The sequence below is a fragment of the Pinus tabuliformis genome, chromosome 7 (assembly GCF_031772625.1).
Source record: "Pinus tabuliformis cultivar Carrire ecotype Pingquan chromosome 7, CPIR1, whole genome shotgun sequence".
NCBI classification, from domain to species: Eukaryota; Viridiplantae; Streptophyta; class Pinopsida; order Pinales; family Pinaceae; genus Pinus; species Pinus tabuliformis.
Window position 1 is genome coordinate 1,673,768,753 of NC_142293.1, and position 16,995 is coordinate 1,673,785,747.

Below are 16,995 nucleotides of genomic sequence, written 5' to 3' on the forward strand. Positions count from 1 at the left end.
GTTATACTTTAAGACGAAATAAAATGATTACCACTATAATAAATATATTTGAGTTACACTTTAAGACGAAATAAAATAATTGTTAATGTAACCCAAAAATATATTCAATAAGTGTAATCTAACTTATAAACTAAAAAATATTTTTTTCACCATCTTTTTAGTCATAAAGAATTTGAATGTACTGAAGAAATGTACAAGTAACCAAAAATACCACCATATGCTAAGTGCAACGCTGAAGTTAAATATTATTCCCTCATGAACTCCCCCTTGAAAATAGAGTTCGATAACATCGCCCTGAAAACTTGCGCCCTAATGTTGTGTGTTATGAATCAGCACTATCACATTCAAAATTCTGAGGGAGGGTATAGTGTAGAGCACTGTAACAAATAAGAATGAACGATGGCGTCCCATGACCGCGAAATCTCCCAGGCAATAACCCGCATAGCCCTCGCAGGGGACGGCGCCGTGCTGGGGATCGGCCTCGCAGTAATCGCCGTGAGAACATGGTTCAAATTCCAGTCTCATTCGAAAGCCCTTCAAAGTATACAACAAACGCCCGTCTCGCACATAGCGGACTTGAGGTCACTCCTCCCACCTCCGCAGGACCATGGCGGCGATAGCGAGAATCGAACCCGCGACTCGCAGCAGGCCGAGCCCTTGGTAATAGTCAGAGGGAAGGTTCAGCCCACGGCCTCTGTGGAGAGCGGCGGGAGGAATGAGGGCGAGGGCGTGCTGACGACGCACAATTCCGGAGACAAGGCCGTGATTTTTGAGAAGACACAGACGGTAAATTTTGTGTGAGTACGTTATTTTGTCCATTTGTTTTTTCTTTGAATTCAAACTGATTTTTGAGTTTTGTGCTTGGAATTGAATTTTGAGTCTTCTGCTTTGGGATTCGAACCTGTGACCTCGGCTGGCACTGTGGAACTCCCAATTTGAATTGAACCAGAGCGTAAAACCTTGTTTGGTGGTTGCTTTTATTCCCATAGTTCGAACCAGTGACCTCTGGTGGGTGATCAGAACCTGGAAAGTGGTTGGCTACGGGTAGTTTGGTGTTAGAGCGTGTATTACTTAAATCGTGAAATTCAATCCATGTCTTCGTTGTGACTGAATTGACACGCCTGTAAGCTACAGCGAAAATTGGGATAGCTGGCATTGATACGATATGTTTGGTCCATTGAAAATTAAATGTTAAAAAAGCAATAATTTGGGGATTTTATTAAAACATTACTGGTTGAACTGGCTTGTTTTAGATGATTTCTGCGGGTTTAAGGCTTTAGCAGCCAGAATTGCAGGGCTGCTGTTTTTGTTGTTGTTAAATATGCTTTGAATTTTTATTGCTGTAACATATATACAACGAGCATATTAACAAAAATGGTAGGGTAACAATCGTTAGGGCAGGTCACTGCGCCAAAGGGGTAAAAACTGATTTCCCTTGAAGGATTCAAAACCAAATATCAAAGCAGGGTTGACAAATAAGGAGATGGATACTATCACAGACAACTAGGGTTCTCAAGGCAAGACACATTAAGAAGATCGTTTGAGCACTACATGCATGACTTACGACCCTACCTAAGAGATGCCAAAAAAAGGTCAGTAGTTAGACAAATTAGCGTTGGTCAACAGTGTTGGCATTATGACACAGGTTTGGCACTATGACACAGATGTTGTCCTTGATGGCAACTCACTGAGATGGCAGATCACTGTTCAGGCTCTCAGAATGAAAGAAAAAGAGGTATACGCAGGTTTCCTTTGACGAAGTCGCGTATACACGCGGGATTGCTGATCAAAAGTCGCGTATGCGTATGCACGCACTTTCATGCACGGAAAAGCGCGTACATGTGGGAAAGCTTATTTTTAGGACCATGGTATTTGGACCTATGGTTTTGGACCTTGGTATTGCGTCCGAAGTATTGAACCCAGGTTTTGGGTCCCTAGTATTGGTTCTCTATGGTTTTGGACCATGGTTTGAATAAGGCCTAAGACTATAAAAAGGAGGAGATCATTTGGTAAAGTTCCCAAGGCATAGATATGAAGCGGAGATTTCCAAGTATGTAGTTGAATTCTGGAGGTCTCAAGGACATAGGCTTAAGGGTCTAGGGATTTTTTGAAGTATAGTTCCCATGATAGCATTATATACGTGAATATCCCAAACACAATAAGTTAAGCACCACCCACCTTCCTAACATGACTTGGCTTCTTATTCTTTTTCCACCACCACTCTGGTTCGCTCAGCTTTATCAATCTTTATTTCAATCAAAATTGATCTGTCATTTGGCTACAACTTCCACCACCGGTAACACTGAATGCATGGATGTGTCAATGTTAAGCATCTTGGTACTGGCCCAAAGGTGTTAGCCCCCCTATACAGGGTTGTTTGTAGCGGCAACGAACATCCCATCCAATGGCTAAGATAAAGCGAGAATGGTAGGCTTTAAAGGAGAATTCAAGAGGGTGATGAAGGGAAGGTTCGGTCCTCAAGCAAGAGTCATAAGACAAGGCTCACCCTGTCGGGGGCACGATGGCGGCCTTCTTCAAATCTCTTTAGGTTGAAACTGACCCAAATTCACTTATAAGGAGGGGGTTTGATTCCTTTCCCTTATGGTCAAGCGGCCTTACGGCACCTTATAAACTATACCTTTTTATAACGTTTCTCTTGGATAACCAGTATTTTGCCAAGCGTCATAGTACTCGCCTTATGAATCCAATACCCATAGCCCACGTTGTTGAGGTGAGGCAGGCCAATGGGGGAAAATAGTCCACGTTGTTTTGAGGTGAGGCGGGTCACCCCTATTAGGAAAGGAGTCTTTGTTTGATGATCAGTTCTGGTTTTTACCTACCAAAGTAGGCATTCTGTAACTAAAAAGCAGCCATCGTAGTGTGAGGTGAGGCGTTAACATCCGCATGACTACGGTTATGGAAGGAAGGCGCAACTGTACCTCCATTCATAGATTGACCCGCCTAATAAGGAAGGCATTGAGCGACCCATGAACAACGCCTAACGGCATACGCCACCTGTTCGGTCTGGTTTAGTTCCCCTCCCTGGTTCGATTGACTTAAGGATTGAATATCTTATGAAGAACAAGATCTGGAATATTGGTGATCGGTTTATGGTGCATAGCTAAATCTGAATCAAGGAGGAACCTGAGCACAAGAAGACGGATAAGTTCTACTGATGGGTCAAAACTCAAGTTTTGAATAGTAGTATCTTTGTGTGATTTTGATCTGTTATATTTGGTGCATGACTTGATTTATAAATCTGATAATCTGGGTATAATTGATGTTTGAATATTTGAAAGAGTGAATTATCTTTTATAGATCTGTACGCAGGTTTGACACATCAGAGGCGCATATACACACTGGTTCAGTAAATCAAAACAGCGTATACACTGGTTGGCCTTAATACAGAAGCGTATGCACGCAGGTTTCTGCATATTGAAGTAGCGTACGTCTCTTGAAATATGTTTTAGCTACTTTTGTTTATTGCTGCAGTGTTCTGGGTTCAGAATTGGTGTCTGGTTACTGTTACTATTTTCTGGGTACATCATTCAGAGAAGTGATTATTTGATTCAGTTTGTTTGGTGCAAAGGAGATTGGTTGATGCAGATATACTTGATGTTTGATTGATGTTATTCATGGATCCAGTCTGAAAATTTATGAAACGTGGTCCCTGGAAGAAAAGAGAAGGTTGTAGCCTTCTGTAGGTCAGCACCTACGTACTAGTACCTCAGCTAGTACAAGAGCTAAGGGGGTTGTAGCTCCCTTCCAGGAGAAGCTAGAGAACGAGAGAAGGTTGTAGCCTTCTGCAGGTAGCAGCTTGCGTACTGGTATAAGACTGCACCAGTACAAAATCATTGTAAAAAGAAGTTTCTAATTAAAAGAAGATAGAGACGAATTGCAGCAGGTGGTTTTCACCCACATTGGGTTTCCACCTTATATCTTGTGTTCTTGTGTGTGACTGTCTAATCTGTTTTTACTGTTCTTGATTACTGTTTATATGGTTCTGACACAGAGTAATGATCAACATCAGAAGAATAAATTAAATTACAAGTCTGTAAGTTATACGCGAATTTCCTTAACTGTAGTTGCGTATTTACGCTGTTTTCTCTATCTGAAGTAGCGTATGCAAATCTGATTGTGAAATGAAAAATAATTGACCTGATAATACTGATTCACCCCCCCTCTCAGTATTATTTCCAACAATTGGTATCAGAGCAGGTCCTTCAGAAGAAGCTTGATCGCTTGAAGGAAGATCTATCATCATGAGCAACTATGAGAAAGAAGCATCGATCAGGTCACCAATTTTTGATGGGAGCAATTTCGTCTATTGGAAGGTAAGAATCACAACCTATCTTCAATCTCTTGGTACAGAAGTCTGGGATATCGTGGAAACAGGATACACATTTCCATCAACAACTCCTACAGATACAGCTGGTAAGAAGCAGTATGAAACAAATGCAAAGGCTGTCAATACTCTATTAGGGAGTCTATCTCAATCAGAATTCGTCAAGGTTATGCAGCTCAAAACCGCAAAAGAAATATGGGACAAGATCGTTCTGAGCTATGAAGGAAATGATCGGGTAAAACGAGCAAAACTACAAACTCTCAGAATTCAATATGAAAATCTCAAAATGCACAATGATGAAAGTGTGGCTAACTATTTTCTACGTATAGATGAGATTGTTAATTGTATGAAAAACTTGGGTGAAGAAATAAAAGAAGTTGTTTTGGTTGAAAAGGTTCTAAGATCTTTGTCTTCTAAGTTTGAATCAAGTTTCTGCCACAGAAGAAAAACAGAATCTACAGAGCATTACCATGTCACAGCTGCACGGAATCCTAACCGCTTACGAAATGAGAAAAGGGGGACCATCAGACAAGAGAGAAGCCGTATTCAAAGCCTCAGGGAAAGGAGATTACAATGACTTAGGACATATGTCAAAAGAAGAGGAAGAATCAAATTTTGTCAAGAATCTTCATCGGGGTCTTGGAAGATTTAGAGGTAAGTTACCTTTCAAATGTTTTGCTTGTGGAAGAGTCGGTCACTATGTTGCCAAGTGTCCTTATAAAGATAAACTTGACAAAGGTAAGGAACCAGTTAGATGGAACAGAAAACAGAATGTAAGTAAGAAAAGGTATTACACACATGAAGACAGTGATGGATTTTCAAATAGTGATGAAGATGAACAAGGTAATGATTATAGACTTTTAATGGCTTTTGAAGATGATGATTTCTTGGATGCTATAGATGAAGAAGGTCTTTATGAAGAAATTTCTAAACTCAAAATTTGTTTAGAAGAAAAGAATATGATTATAGATACTCTGACATTCCAACTTGTTGAAAGGGAAAAACACAATGAAAAGTTAGAATGTGAAATTGTGGGACTTAGAAAAGACATTGAGAAAACAAAAGCTCTTAATCTTAGATTTGCTAAAGGATCTGAAACTTTAGATGAGATTATCAAAGTGCAGCGTTCTCCTCTAATCAAGACTGGTCTTGGGTATACTGAAGAAACATCTCAAGCACAGAAGCCATCTACCTCCAAAAGTTATCTTGAAGCAGCAAGGAGAAGTGAATAGGTTGACAATCGACAACAAAGGCACAATGAAGATCATCAGGTAAATCAGGGACAATTTACTTCAAGAATGAACAGAGATCACCAAGTAAATCAAGGGCAATCTACTTCAAGGATGAACAGAAGCTACAACCAACCGCAGGTAAATCATTCTCAATTTGCCTCAAGAACGAATGGCTATTACAATCGCCTAGACGGAAGGTTTGATGATCACAGGAATTTCTTCAATGGCCAATGTTTCTCTTGTCATAACTTTGGACATAAAGCAACTCAATGTGTTGCCTATAAGACTATCATGACCAGAGAAGCACGAAATCAAAGGATTGTGACTGGAATCATGAAAAGAACTTACAATAACTTTTTTGCTCTTGAAAATGAAATAGAATGTTTTATTTGTAACAACTTTGGTCATGAAGATTTTGAATGCAGGAGTAGGTTTTGGCAAACAACTCAGAAGGAGCAAGCTTCATTGACCCCCAAAACATGGAGGAAGAAAGAACTGCAGCCAGAAAGATGTGGTATAGCCTTATATGCGGAAGGGCAAGAAAATCAGTGGTACATTGACAATGGATGCTCGAAACATATGACAGGTGATAAAGAAAAACTTTAAACATATAGTGCCTTAGAAAAGGAAAAGAAGGTCTCATTTGGAAATGACACCCTTGCATTCATAAAAAGTAAAGGTTCTATTCTTTTGAAAGAAAATGTCAAAGCTGGGAATGTTATGTATGTTGATGGCTTAAAGCATAATCTATTAAGTGTCAGTCAAATGTGTGATCAAGGAAATGAGGTAATATTCCGTTCAAATAGATGTATTGTTCGTGAGCTTGATATAGGAGAAACAATGATCAAAGGCATAAGAACACCAAATAATTTATACATACTCAAGGGAGGACAACAACAATGCTATCTAAGCAAGAATGATGAACACTGGCCATGGCACAAAAGATTGGGGCATCTAAGCTTCTCTCAAATAAGGAAAGCATGCAAATATCAAGCGGTTCGTGATCTCCCTGACATCAAAATTTCAGACAATACAATATGCAAATCATGTCAGTTTGGGAAGCAAACTAGAACTAATTTTCCTGAGAAGGAAGGATCAGCAAGTAGGCCACTTGAACTTGTCCATACTGATGTATGTGATCCATCTAGGAAAAGGTCACCTCGAGGAGAAGAATACTTTATATTGTTCATTGACGACTTTTCCAGGATGTGTTGGATAGAACTTATGAAGCATAAAGACGAAGCTTTCGAAAAGTTCAAAGCATTCAAAGCCTTGGTTGAAAATGAATCAGATTGCAGAATCAAATGCCTCAGGTTTGATAGAGGTGGGGAATTTACCTTGGATGAATTTTTCGATTTTTGTGAAGAACATGGAATAAGAAGGGAATTTTCTACTACAAAGACTCCTCGGCAAAATGGAGTAGTGGAAAGGATGAATAGAACGATTCAACAAATGGCTCGTGCTATGTTTGATGAGTCTGGAACTCCCGCAACCTTTTGGGGTGAAGCTGCATTTGCTGCAGTTACTATTCTCAACAAGACAAACGTTTGGGTAAACAACACTCAAACTCCTCATGAACTTTGGTATGGTAAGACTCCCACAGTAAAATACTTCAAAATTTTTGGAAGCAAATGTTACATCAAAAACACTGATGAAAACCTTGGTAAGTTTGAACCTAGAGCAGATGAAGGGATTCTTCTTGGTTACTCTCCCCACAGCAAAGCATATAAGTGTTACAATAGAAGACTTGGAAAAATTGTTGAAAGTATTGATGTAGTGGTTGATGAAGAAGGAAACATTTCTAGGCAAGCAAAATCTGAAGATTTCGAAGATGTTGAGGACTATTCGTTCAACAACAAATCAGACTCATGATGAAGAAGAAACCAATGAGGCACCAGAAGAACAGATAAGGATAGAAGAAAAGATTCCATCCAGGTACGTTAAGAAGAATCATCCAGAAACTCAAATTTTGGAGCAGAAAGAGGTAGGTGTACAAACAAGAAGAACTATTTCAGAAGCTTCAAGCTACCTAGCATTGCTCTCCTCCACTGAACCACAAAATGTAAGTGAAGCATGCAAAGATGAATGCTGGGTCAAGGCCATGAATGAAGAACTGGAGCAGATTGAAAAGAATAACACTTGGGAGTTGGTTCCTAGACCAAACGATAAAAATGTAATAGGCACAAAATGGATATTCAAAAACAAACTGAATGAAAATGGAGATGTTATTAGAAACAAGGCAAGACTTGTTTGTAAAGGGTATGCTCAACAAGAAGGCATAGACTTTGAAGAAACTTTTGCACCAGTTGCTAGACTTGAGGCCATAAGAATGTTCCTTGCTCTTTCAAGCTTTCAGAAGTTCAAAGTATTTCAAATGGACGTGAAGTCTGCTTTTCTAAATGGAGACTTGGATGAAGAAGTGTATATTGAGCAACCAGATGGGTTTATCCTTGGAAATGATCCAAAACTTGTATGTAGACTCAAAAAGGCTCTCTATGCCCTTAAATAGGCTCCAAGGGCTTGGTATTATCGTTTGGATAAGTACCTACATCAACAAGCTTTTACAAAAAGATCAACAGACAACAATCTATATATAAAAATTGAGAATGATAAGTTGCTAATACTTGTTGTATATGTTGATGATATCATCTTTGGTAACAATGAAGAAGACATGAGTCAAAACTTTGCCTTGGTGATGCAAAAAGAATTTGAAATGTTCATGCTTGGTGAGCTCACATATTTTTTTGGTTTACAAGTCCAACAAAACAAAGACGGTATTTTTCTATCACAAACTAAGTATCTCAAGCAGATCTTGAAGAAATATGGGATGGAGGATTCGAAACCAGTATGTACCCCTATGGTAACAGGATGCAGCCTCAGCGCAAATGATGAATCAGCAACAGTGCATCAACCAACCTATAGATCCATGATTGGTAGTCTGCTCTATCTAACAGGTACCCGACCAGAGATTATGCATGCAGTAGGAATAGTTGGAAGGTTTCAGGCAAATCCAAAGGAAACTCATCTTCAGGTAGTTAAGAGAATTTTCAAGTATCTTCAAGGAACTCAAAACTATGGCTTATGGTATCCTAGAGGTACAGATCTCACACTTCATGCATATACAGATGCAGATTGGGCAGGAAGCGTGGATGACAGAAAAAGCACTAGTGGTGGTGAATTCTTCATGGGTCCTAGATTAGTATCTTGGTTCAACAAGAAACAGAGTTCAATTGCATTATCTACAGCTGAAGCAGAATATGTAGCTGCTGCATCTTGCTGCACACAACTCCTTTGGATGATGCAAACATTGCAAGACATGCAAATCACTTGTACTCCACCTATCTCCATTTTTTGTGATAATACAAGTGCAATCAGTATTTCAAAGAATCCCGTCATGCATTCAAAGACCAAGCACATACCTATCAAATATCACTTTCTCCGGGAACAAGTGCTTGAACAAAAGGTTAAATTAGAGTATGTTCCCTCCAAGGAACAAGTTGCTGATATACTCACCAAACCACTGCCCAGGGAAACATTTGAATACCTCAGACAAAAGCTGGGAGTAGTCGATGCATCATCTTGCTGTTGAAACTTGTCTGTTTCAGAGAAAAGTGGGTGTATGCGAGTTTCATGAGGAGGATCTGCGTACATACGCCGGTTTATGTGGGTACAGTCGCGTATATGTTGGTTTGAAGACAAACAGTGGGCCAGGCTCAAGATGAAAGGAGTTTGATATGGGTCTGACAGAGACCATCTGGCACAGGTTCAGGGGGAGCATATATATTCTTCTAATAATGCATTGTTGGCATTATCCTAGAAGATCTTGGTTCAAGATCTTAGTGTTTTGGTTTCAGGGGGAACAGGTGCAGAAGGAAAACATGGTTGTTGGTCTGAATGATGATTGACAGATGTTGCTGATGATAGTTGTTGATAACTATCATAGTCTGGTTGTAGATATTTCGTCTCTATGTCATGTATTTCTTTTCTTATCAAGGTCATGTAACGGCCTACTTTGGTTTCCCCACTATGCCTGGGATGGATAATGTGACGTTCTTGTTTTATCTTGTGTAAACTTTTGGTGTATCCCCACTTGGTTGGGAGATGGATGTGTGTATGATTCTTTGGTGGTAGGAAGGTCATTTATGATGTATAAAGTTATGTGTCTTCTTGTAGAACATCTTCTTGCAGAACATCTTCTTGCAGACCTTGCCTACAATCAGGGGGAGCATGGACAGCACAACAGAGTAGAGATTTCAGCATGAACTCAGGGGGAGCATAACCCTTTGCCCTTGATGTCAAAGGGGGAGAATGACTTTGAGTGACTTGGGGTTGCCATCAAGTCCAAAGGGGGAGATTGTTGGCATTATGACACAGGTTTGGCACTATGACACAGGTGTTGTCCTTGATGGCAACTCACTCAGATGGCAGATCACTGTTCAGGCTCTCAGAATGAAAGAAAAAGAGGTATACATAGGTTTCCTTTGATGAAGTCGCATATACACGCGAGATTGCCGATCAAAAGTCGCGTATGCGTATGCACGCACTTTCATGCACGGAAAAGCGCGTACATGTGGGAAAGCTTATTTTTAGGACCATGGTATTTGGACCTATGGTTTTGGACCTTGGTATTGCATCCGAAGTATTGAACCCAGGTTTTGGGTCCCTAGTATTGGTTCTCTATGGTTTTGGACCATGGTTTGAGTAAGGCCTAAGACTATAAAAAGGAGGAGATCATTTGGCAAAGGCATTGACTTAAGGATTGAATATCTTATGAAGAGCAAGATTTGGAATACTGGTGATCAGTTTATGGTGCATAGCTGAATCTGAATCAAGGAGGAACCTGAGCACAAGAAGACGGATAAGTTCTATTGATGGGTCAAAACTCAAGTCTTGAATAGTAGTATCTTTGTGTGATTTTGATCTGTTATATTTGGCGCATGACTTGATCTATAAATCTGATAATCTGGGTATAACTGATGTCTGAATATTTGAAAGAGTGAATTATCTTTTATAGATCTGTACGCAGGTTTGACACATCAGAGGCGCGTATACACGCTGGTTCAGTAAATCAAAACAGCGTATACGCTAGTTGGCCTTAATACAGAAGCGTATGCACGCAGGTTTTTGCATATTGAAGTAGCGTACATCTCTTGAAATATGTTTTAGCTACTTTTGTTTATTGCTGCAGTGTTTTGGGTTCAGAATTGGTGTCTGGTTACTGTTACTATTTTCTGGGTACATCATTCGGAGAAGTGATTATTTGATTCAGTTTGTTTGGTGCAAAGGAGATTGGTTGATGCAGATATACTTGATGTTTGATTGATGTTATTCATGGATCCAGTCTGAAAATTTATGAAACGTGGTCCCTGGAAGAAAAGAGAAGGTTGTAGCCTTCTGTAGGTCAGCACCTACGTACTAGTACCTCAGCTAGTACAAGAGCTAAGGGGGTTGTAGCTCCCTTCCAGGAGAAGCTGGACAACGAGAGAATGTTGTAGCCTTCTGCAGGTAGCAGCCTGCGTACTGGTATAAGACTGCACCAGTACAAAATCATTGTGAAAAAAAGTTTCTAATTAAAAGAAGATAGTGACAAATTGCAGCAGGTGGTTTTCACCCACATTGGGTTTCCACCTTATATCTTGTGTTCTTGTGTGTGACTGTCTGATCTGTTTTTACTGTTCCTGGTTACTGTTTATATGGTTCTGACACACAGATTAATGATCAACACCAGAAGAATAAATTAAATTACAAGTCTGCAAGTTATACGCGAATTTCCTTAACTGCAGTTGCGTATATACGTGGTTTTCTCTATCTGAAGTAGCGTATGCAAATCTGATTGTGAAATGAAAAATAATTGACCTGATAATACTGATTCACCTCCCCTCTCAGTGTTATTTCCAACAAACAGCTGAACAGGCATGAAGCCTTGACAGTCAATTGTGAAGACATTTTGATTGCAGAGCATGGCCCCAATCGAGCTGCTTTAATGCTCTATTTCTAAGGTTAGATCATGTGAACTACACATTAAAGGAATCATTCCTTCCATAGACATTGCGGATGTATATACCTAAGCCGGACGAACTAAGCTTCCTGATCCTTGTGCCTCTAACGGTGAGGAAGAAAGAAGGCCTTATTGTCATTTTGGCTCAAGCATGTTGAAGTCCCTGCAAATGAGCCATTTGGCCTTTGATAGCTTTTCAATTATCCTATGGCAAAAGATTGCACATTCCAAAGCATCATTTGGAGCATAGATGTTGGTAACCTCTAACACATGTCCATCAAGGTGTAACACAACCTTGATCAATCTTTAGATGGATATGTGCCCCAGTATGTAACACAGGTAGCAAGTGTGGTTACAACAACTTTGCTACAGCACTTTTCCCTTCCCGTGCTCAGATAAGCCTTGGCACTGGGTCAGGTGAAATTAAGTGAAGTCTTGAGCAAAAATCTTGTTACTTTCACTTCTTGCAGATAGACTATGTCTAGGCTATGAACAAACTGGCACAGTCAACATACTATGTCCTTTCTATTAGTGCCCAAAACATCCCAAACATTCCATAATAAGGCTTAATGTGGGGGTGAAAGAGAAACACCAATGCCAGTATTGCCGCCATATTTGGTATCGCACCTAACTGTTTCAGCATCCTGGATGAACTAAAGGTTAGAGTCTTTGAGTGAGAGAAAATATATTAAATGCCTTTAGGTTTCTAAACGACGCCTCACCTTTCTGTGTTGTAGCCCCTACATGCATGTTCAGCATAGGTGATGGTGGCCTATCTGGCCTGCCTGTGTTAAAATGAGCCCAAGAACTCTGCAAACAAAGGTCTGCACCCTTAGGTGGATCTTTTCTATCTGTATGTTCATTGGGGCTAGGGTGGTTGGAGGAGCTTGATTATCCCGGGGGCCTGGGTGTCAATGGTGTCTGGGGCACTACTAGCTGTAAGAAGGCAGCAGTATCAAGACTTTGGCAGCAGAAACAAGTATTCAGAATGTTAAATCTCAACTTGAATGTTGATAAACTGTCAGTTGACAGATTTTTTGTTTGTTTGTTTTCTATCGGGGGGAATTGGTAACTAGAACATACAATCATTGCTGCCACCAAGGATCACATAATGCTGCTACTAAGGAAACCAATATGATAGGCCACAAACCATACCGAGCAAGGCTAGCCAGGATTTGAATTGAGGTGGGCTGGGCATTATCACTGTGAGTCACAACCACTCAGCCTAACCCTGATGGGCATGTATTTCGACAGATTGATTTGCATACAAATGCGCTATTTGGTCTTGGCCAAGATGTCTTCTCAGGTTTATGGCAGACAGATTTGCATATGGGCTGAGCTAGCCTTTCCAGGGAATGCTAGAGCTGTACTGGCAACCTGGGGAATTCTCCTAGGTCAGACAATTAAGTCAGCAGATTTATCTGCTGAAAATTTTCAATACAGTGAGAAACAACTCCCATGGTGTTTTGACAGAGCTCAAGGTCGTAACTGCCCAACAGCTCTGCAGGATGAGGCCTCCTTACATGTGAATATGAAAAAAAACCTTAGGCATATTTCAAATTCAAATCTTATTATGCCAGCCATGTAGCTCCCATGAATCTCTAACTTGAGTCTAAATCATACTTTTAGAGGGGATTTCATCCTCAAAATGACCTGCCAGGGCATGCTGACGACAGTCAGAACAAGCTTTTTGTATTCATTGACGGAAATTTGAACAGGTGGGTCAGAAACAGGAACAAAGCCGTGACGTTGTGAGGAACTTTTGGTGCAAACTTTTGCTCTTTCTTTGGTGCTATTATCCTCTTTGGCCACTGGAGTATGAACAGCTTCGAGAATGTGGGCCACATCTTGAGGCCTCTGCTTAACTAGTGGGAAAGGTCAGCAAAGCAGGATGAAGAACTAAATGCAGGGAAAAATGTCAGGATCTAAAGTATGTGAGAATAAAGAATTATCAGTAGAGCATTTAAGAGGACAGGATACCATGCCTATGGTCTGCATTTTTTACTAGGCTTGATTCACTGTTTCTAGTTTTCATTTAATGAAGATCAGGAAAAAAAATATCTAACCAATGTTTTGATTTAAACTTTCTGCATAGCTTTTGTAATTTTTTTGATCTCATCCATGATCAAGGTCATAATGGGATCTAAAATTTGGTAACTGATCAAAAATTTCTTTTTAACATTCTTTTACTTAGCAGATATGATGAACATTGGCCTCTGATGTGAAAGATTGAAAAACAATTTTAACATAAGCTTAATGAAACTTTGCTTCCAAACCACTCTAACATAGTTGCTTGAATTATCCTATTTGATCTGTGCATGATCAAAAAGCAATGGTGTCCATGGAGTCTTGGAATTCTACTCTGTAGCTCTCATTCTCTAGAGAATCTTTGAAGATGTTTTACATGTTGTCTTTTGATCGACTTATTGGCATGTTCTGTATTTTCTCAAACTCTTTTGTTCTGTTTTTTTTTCACTTCTCTAAACATGACTGTCATGATCATTATTGGTTCTCTTTATTTGTAAACTTGTGGTGGCTTACCATGTCTTATTGTTCAAATTTTAACGTACAATGGGTCCAGAGGATACTAGGTGGTGGGTAGACTTTATGTAGTTGGATGTATGCTTTTCTTCAAGTTTAATGCATGTTATTTTGATTGTAATTGTTTTCAGATTTGTATACTACTGCTTTTTCTAATGGGTGTTTTTCATATTTGTTAGATATGCTGTACTCTTGCGGCTTGCCATATTTTTTGGTTGGCAAACATTCAAAACATTTATTTCAAGTCTGTGGCTGTGGTTTAGAGGTATTGAGAATGAGATTTGATAATTACTACGCATCAAACTGTAAAAGGATAAATTTTTCCTTACAGAAAGAATTTTATATCACAATGGAGTCTGGACTCCATAGTTGTTAATCCAATTATTAGTAACCAATCTATGTATTTAAGTTTTAAACATAACATTGCATGAAGCAAACTGCTTCTAGACTCTTAAAACAAAGCTCAATCTGTCAGTAGAAAATATGGCCTTGTGATCTTCTTTTATTTTATAAAATGACCAAGAAGTATTGAGTTTAAAATTTGACATTATCTTGGGAATCTGGACCTTTAAATAAGGTTGTTGACATTACACAAGTTACAAAGACCTGATCAAAGGACCTTGTCATCAGAGTCAAACATGGTAAATATGTAACATGTTTCCAATTTATTTTTTCAGTGCTTATACAACGAATGGAGGGGCCTGTTTGGATGGAGTGCTGATTGGCGAGCACTCTTTGGAGGGTCATTGAAAGAGCAAGTCACAACTTCTGTGAGAAAGGTATCAACTTCCAAGTAAAAAACTGTGTTTTTATTGTGTCAAAAGTCTGTTTGTTTGAGATATTAAAATGGAATTATTTAGCATATCTTGGGGGATACTACCCATGAGGCTATGGCTATATCTGATTCTCCATGTGTACAGTGTCACTAGTGGTGAACTGGATCATCATCCACCTGGAACCTTGATCTCTTCCAGCAGTCATAACTGTACAAATCTGCTCCTTTGGTGCCTCAACCTCTAAAACATCAATCAGTGGTTGTCAGAGTAAAGTGTAGTTGTTCTATTCAGTGTTATCAGAACCGGACCGGAACCGGTGGAACCAGCTGGTCCAGCTGTTTTTGGCCCAAAACCTGTCCAAACCGGAATAGGCTGGTTTGGTACCCGGTTCTGTGCAGTTTGTACCTTCTCTGGTCAGTGTAAAAATTTGCCTATTTTTTTTTTGGCCCACTTCTAATTCTCCCCTATGCCAGCCTAATATTCAAGCCTATGGTCCTATTATTGCTATATGCAATTCATGGTAATGTTTAAATTCTCCTTAATTTTTCATTTCCATTTCCATCTTTTTACTTAAAATTTTAACATTACCATGAAATGACTTTGGATGTTTGAGAGTGGTTCCAACCTCATTGGATTTTATACGGAGAAAGTAGAATTTTAGATTTCACTCCAAATCCAGCGGACTTAACATTTTCAGGGTTTCAGGATTGTGAGGATTGCAACGTTTCCATTGGGTTTTGTCATGTACGAGGGTAAGGAACTAATATTTAATAAAGAGCACCAGCCCCTCTATGTACTTTGATGTTAGTCGCATTGGTTGTCGAATTCCTCTATTACGACTCTACTAAACATGTACCCATCACTCAAACAAAATCTTGACTTGACATGTAATGATTTTTATATCTTATTTTAATGCTTAGAGGGTTATATTGATGACGAAGATCCCAATATAGGCAATGATTTTGATGATATGTAGGTATTTGTTGTAGCATGATTTTTTTTGTATGCTAGAGGCCATCTAGAGCCTATTTTTTGATGTATTTTCGGTTCAAGGATGGATTGCACTCAATGCTATTTTGGTTATGTGCACCCTTACATGTTTTATAATTGAGAACTTTTGCTTATTTGTGTATAAATGGTTTGCATTTATATTGATGCATATGTGTGTGTGTATATATATATATATATATATATTTTTTTTTTTTTTTAAATTTCAATATTTTTTGTGTTTTTGGTCAACCGGTTTTGTGGTCCGGTTTTTTACCAGTTTCGGTCCAGTTCTGACTGGTTCCCGGTCCACAAGGTTTTTGGGTTCGATCACCGGTTCAGTTCTGATAACATAGGTTCTATTTTAGATGATGCATCTGATTTGGGATTTTTATATGATGATATTGATCAAATTTAAAAGCTGTATTTCCACCTTAAATAAACATTGAAATTATTGTCCATGGTTTTTACCCTTGTTGATATCCCCCTAATAGTGAATACAGGTTTTGTTGCCAGAACCTTCACCTCTTGGGAAGTGTATCTATAGCTCTAGAATCCTGGAAATTGTGTTTCAATTTTTAAGTATTTGATCAACATTTGCTTGAAGTGAGTGATATGTAGACAGCGTGCTAATTCAAGAATTCTGCTTGCAAGGAACCTTGAGAGCTTTGATTTAAGCATGAGTGGATTTCACAAACTTATGTCATTATAAGACTTCATTCCATAACAATGCTGGTTTCAGACTCTTCCCAATCACAAACTATACCAATGTTAAGGTCATTTTATCACCAAAGTAGGTACTCTAAATGAGGATCCTATGTTGGCTTCTAAGCTAGGATAGGAACTCTTTTTTGGTATTTAGGGCTAGTGCAGGTGTGATGCATAAAACTGAGTCTACCTGTTAGGTACACATTGTTCACTTGAGCTGTGGTTCACATGTCCTCTACAGTAAAACACAAGAAATATGCCTAAGCTGCATGCATTTTCCTAATACATGATGACAGTTCTGATCCATTGATAAGTTTTTTCTGAATTTTCTGTTGCTGGAATAAGGTGACAACTGTGAAAAATGTAAGAAAGCTTTTGGTTTCAAGAGTGGTAGTGTCGGGGCAATTT

The 16,995-nt window shown here is 39.2% G+C and overlaps 1 protein-coding gene across 2 annotated transcripts in view; it reads left to right on the forward strand.

Moving 5' to 3' along the window:
• Positions 1–236: 236 nt before the first annotated feature.
• SPL2 (E3 Ubiquitin ligase family protein) overlaps positions 237–16,995 on the forward strand; it is an 85,506-nt gene continuing 68,747 nt past the window's right edge. The window contains exons 1-2 of one of the 2 annotated variants that reach the window (XM_089460260.1): positions 237–786; positions 14,794–14,895. In XM_089460260.1, the coding sequence (XP_089316386.1) occupies positions 400–786; positions 14,794–14,895 (489 nt within the window). In that variant the 5' untranslated portion in view covers positions 237–399. The remainder of the gene's footprint in view (positions 787–14,793; positions 14,896–16,995) is intronic. The other variant, XM_089460259.1, reaches the window with a different exon arrangement.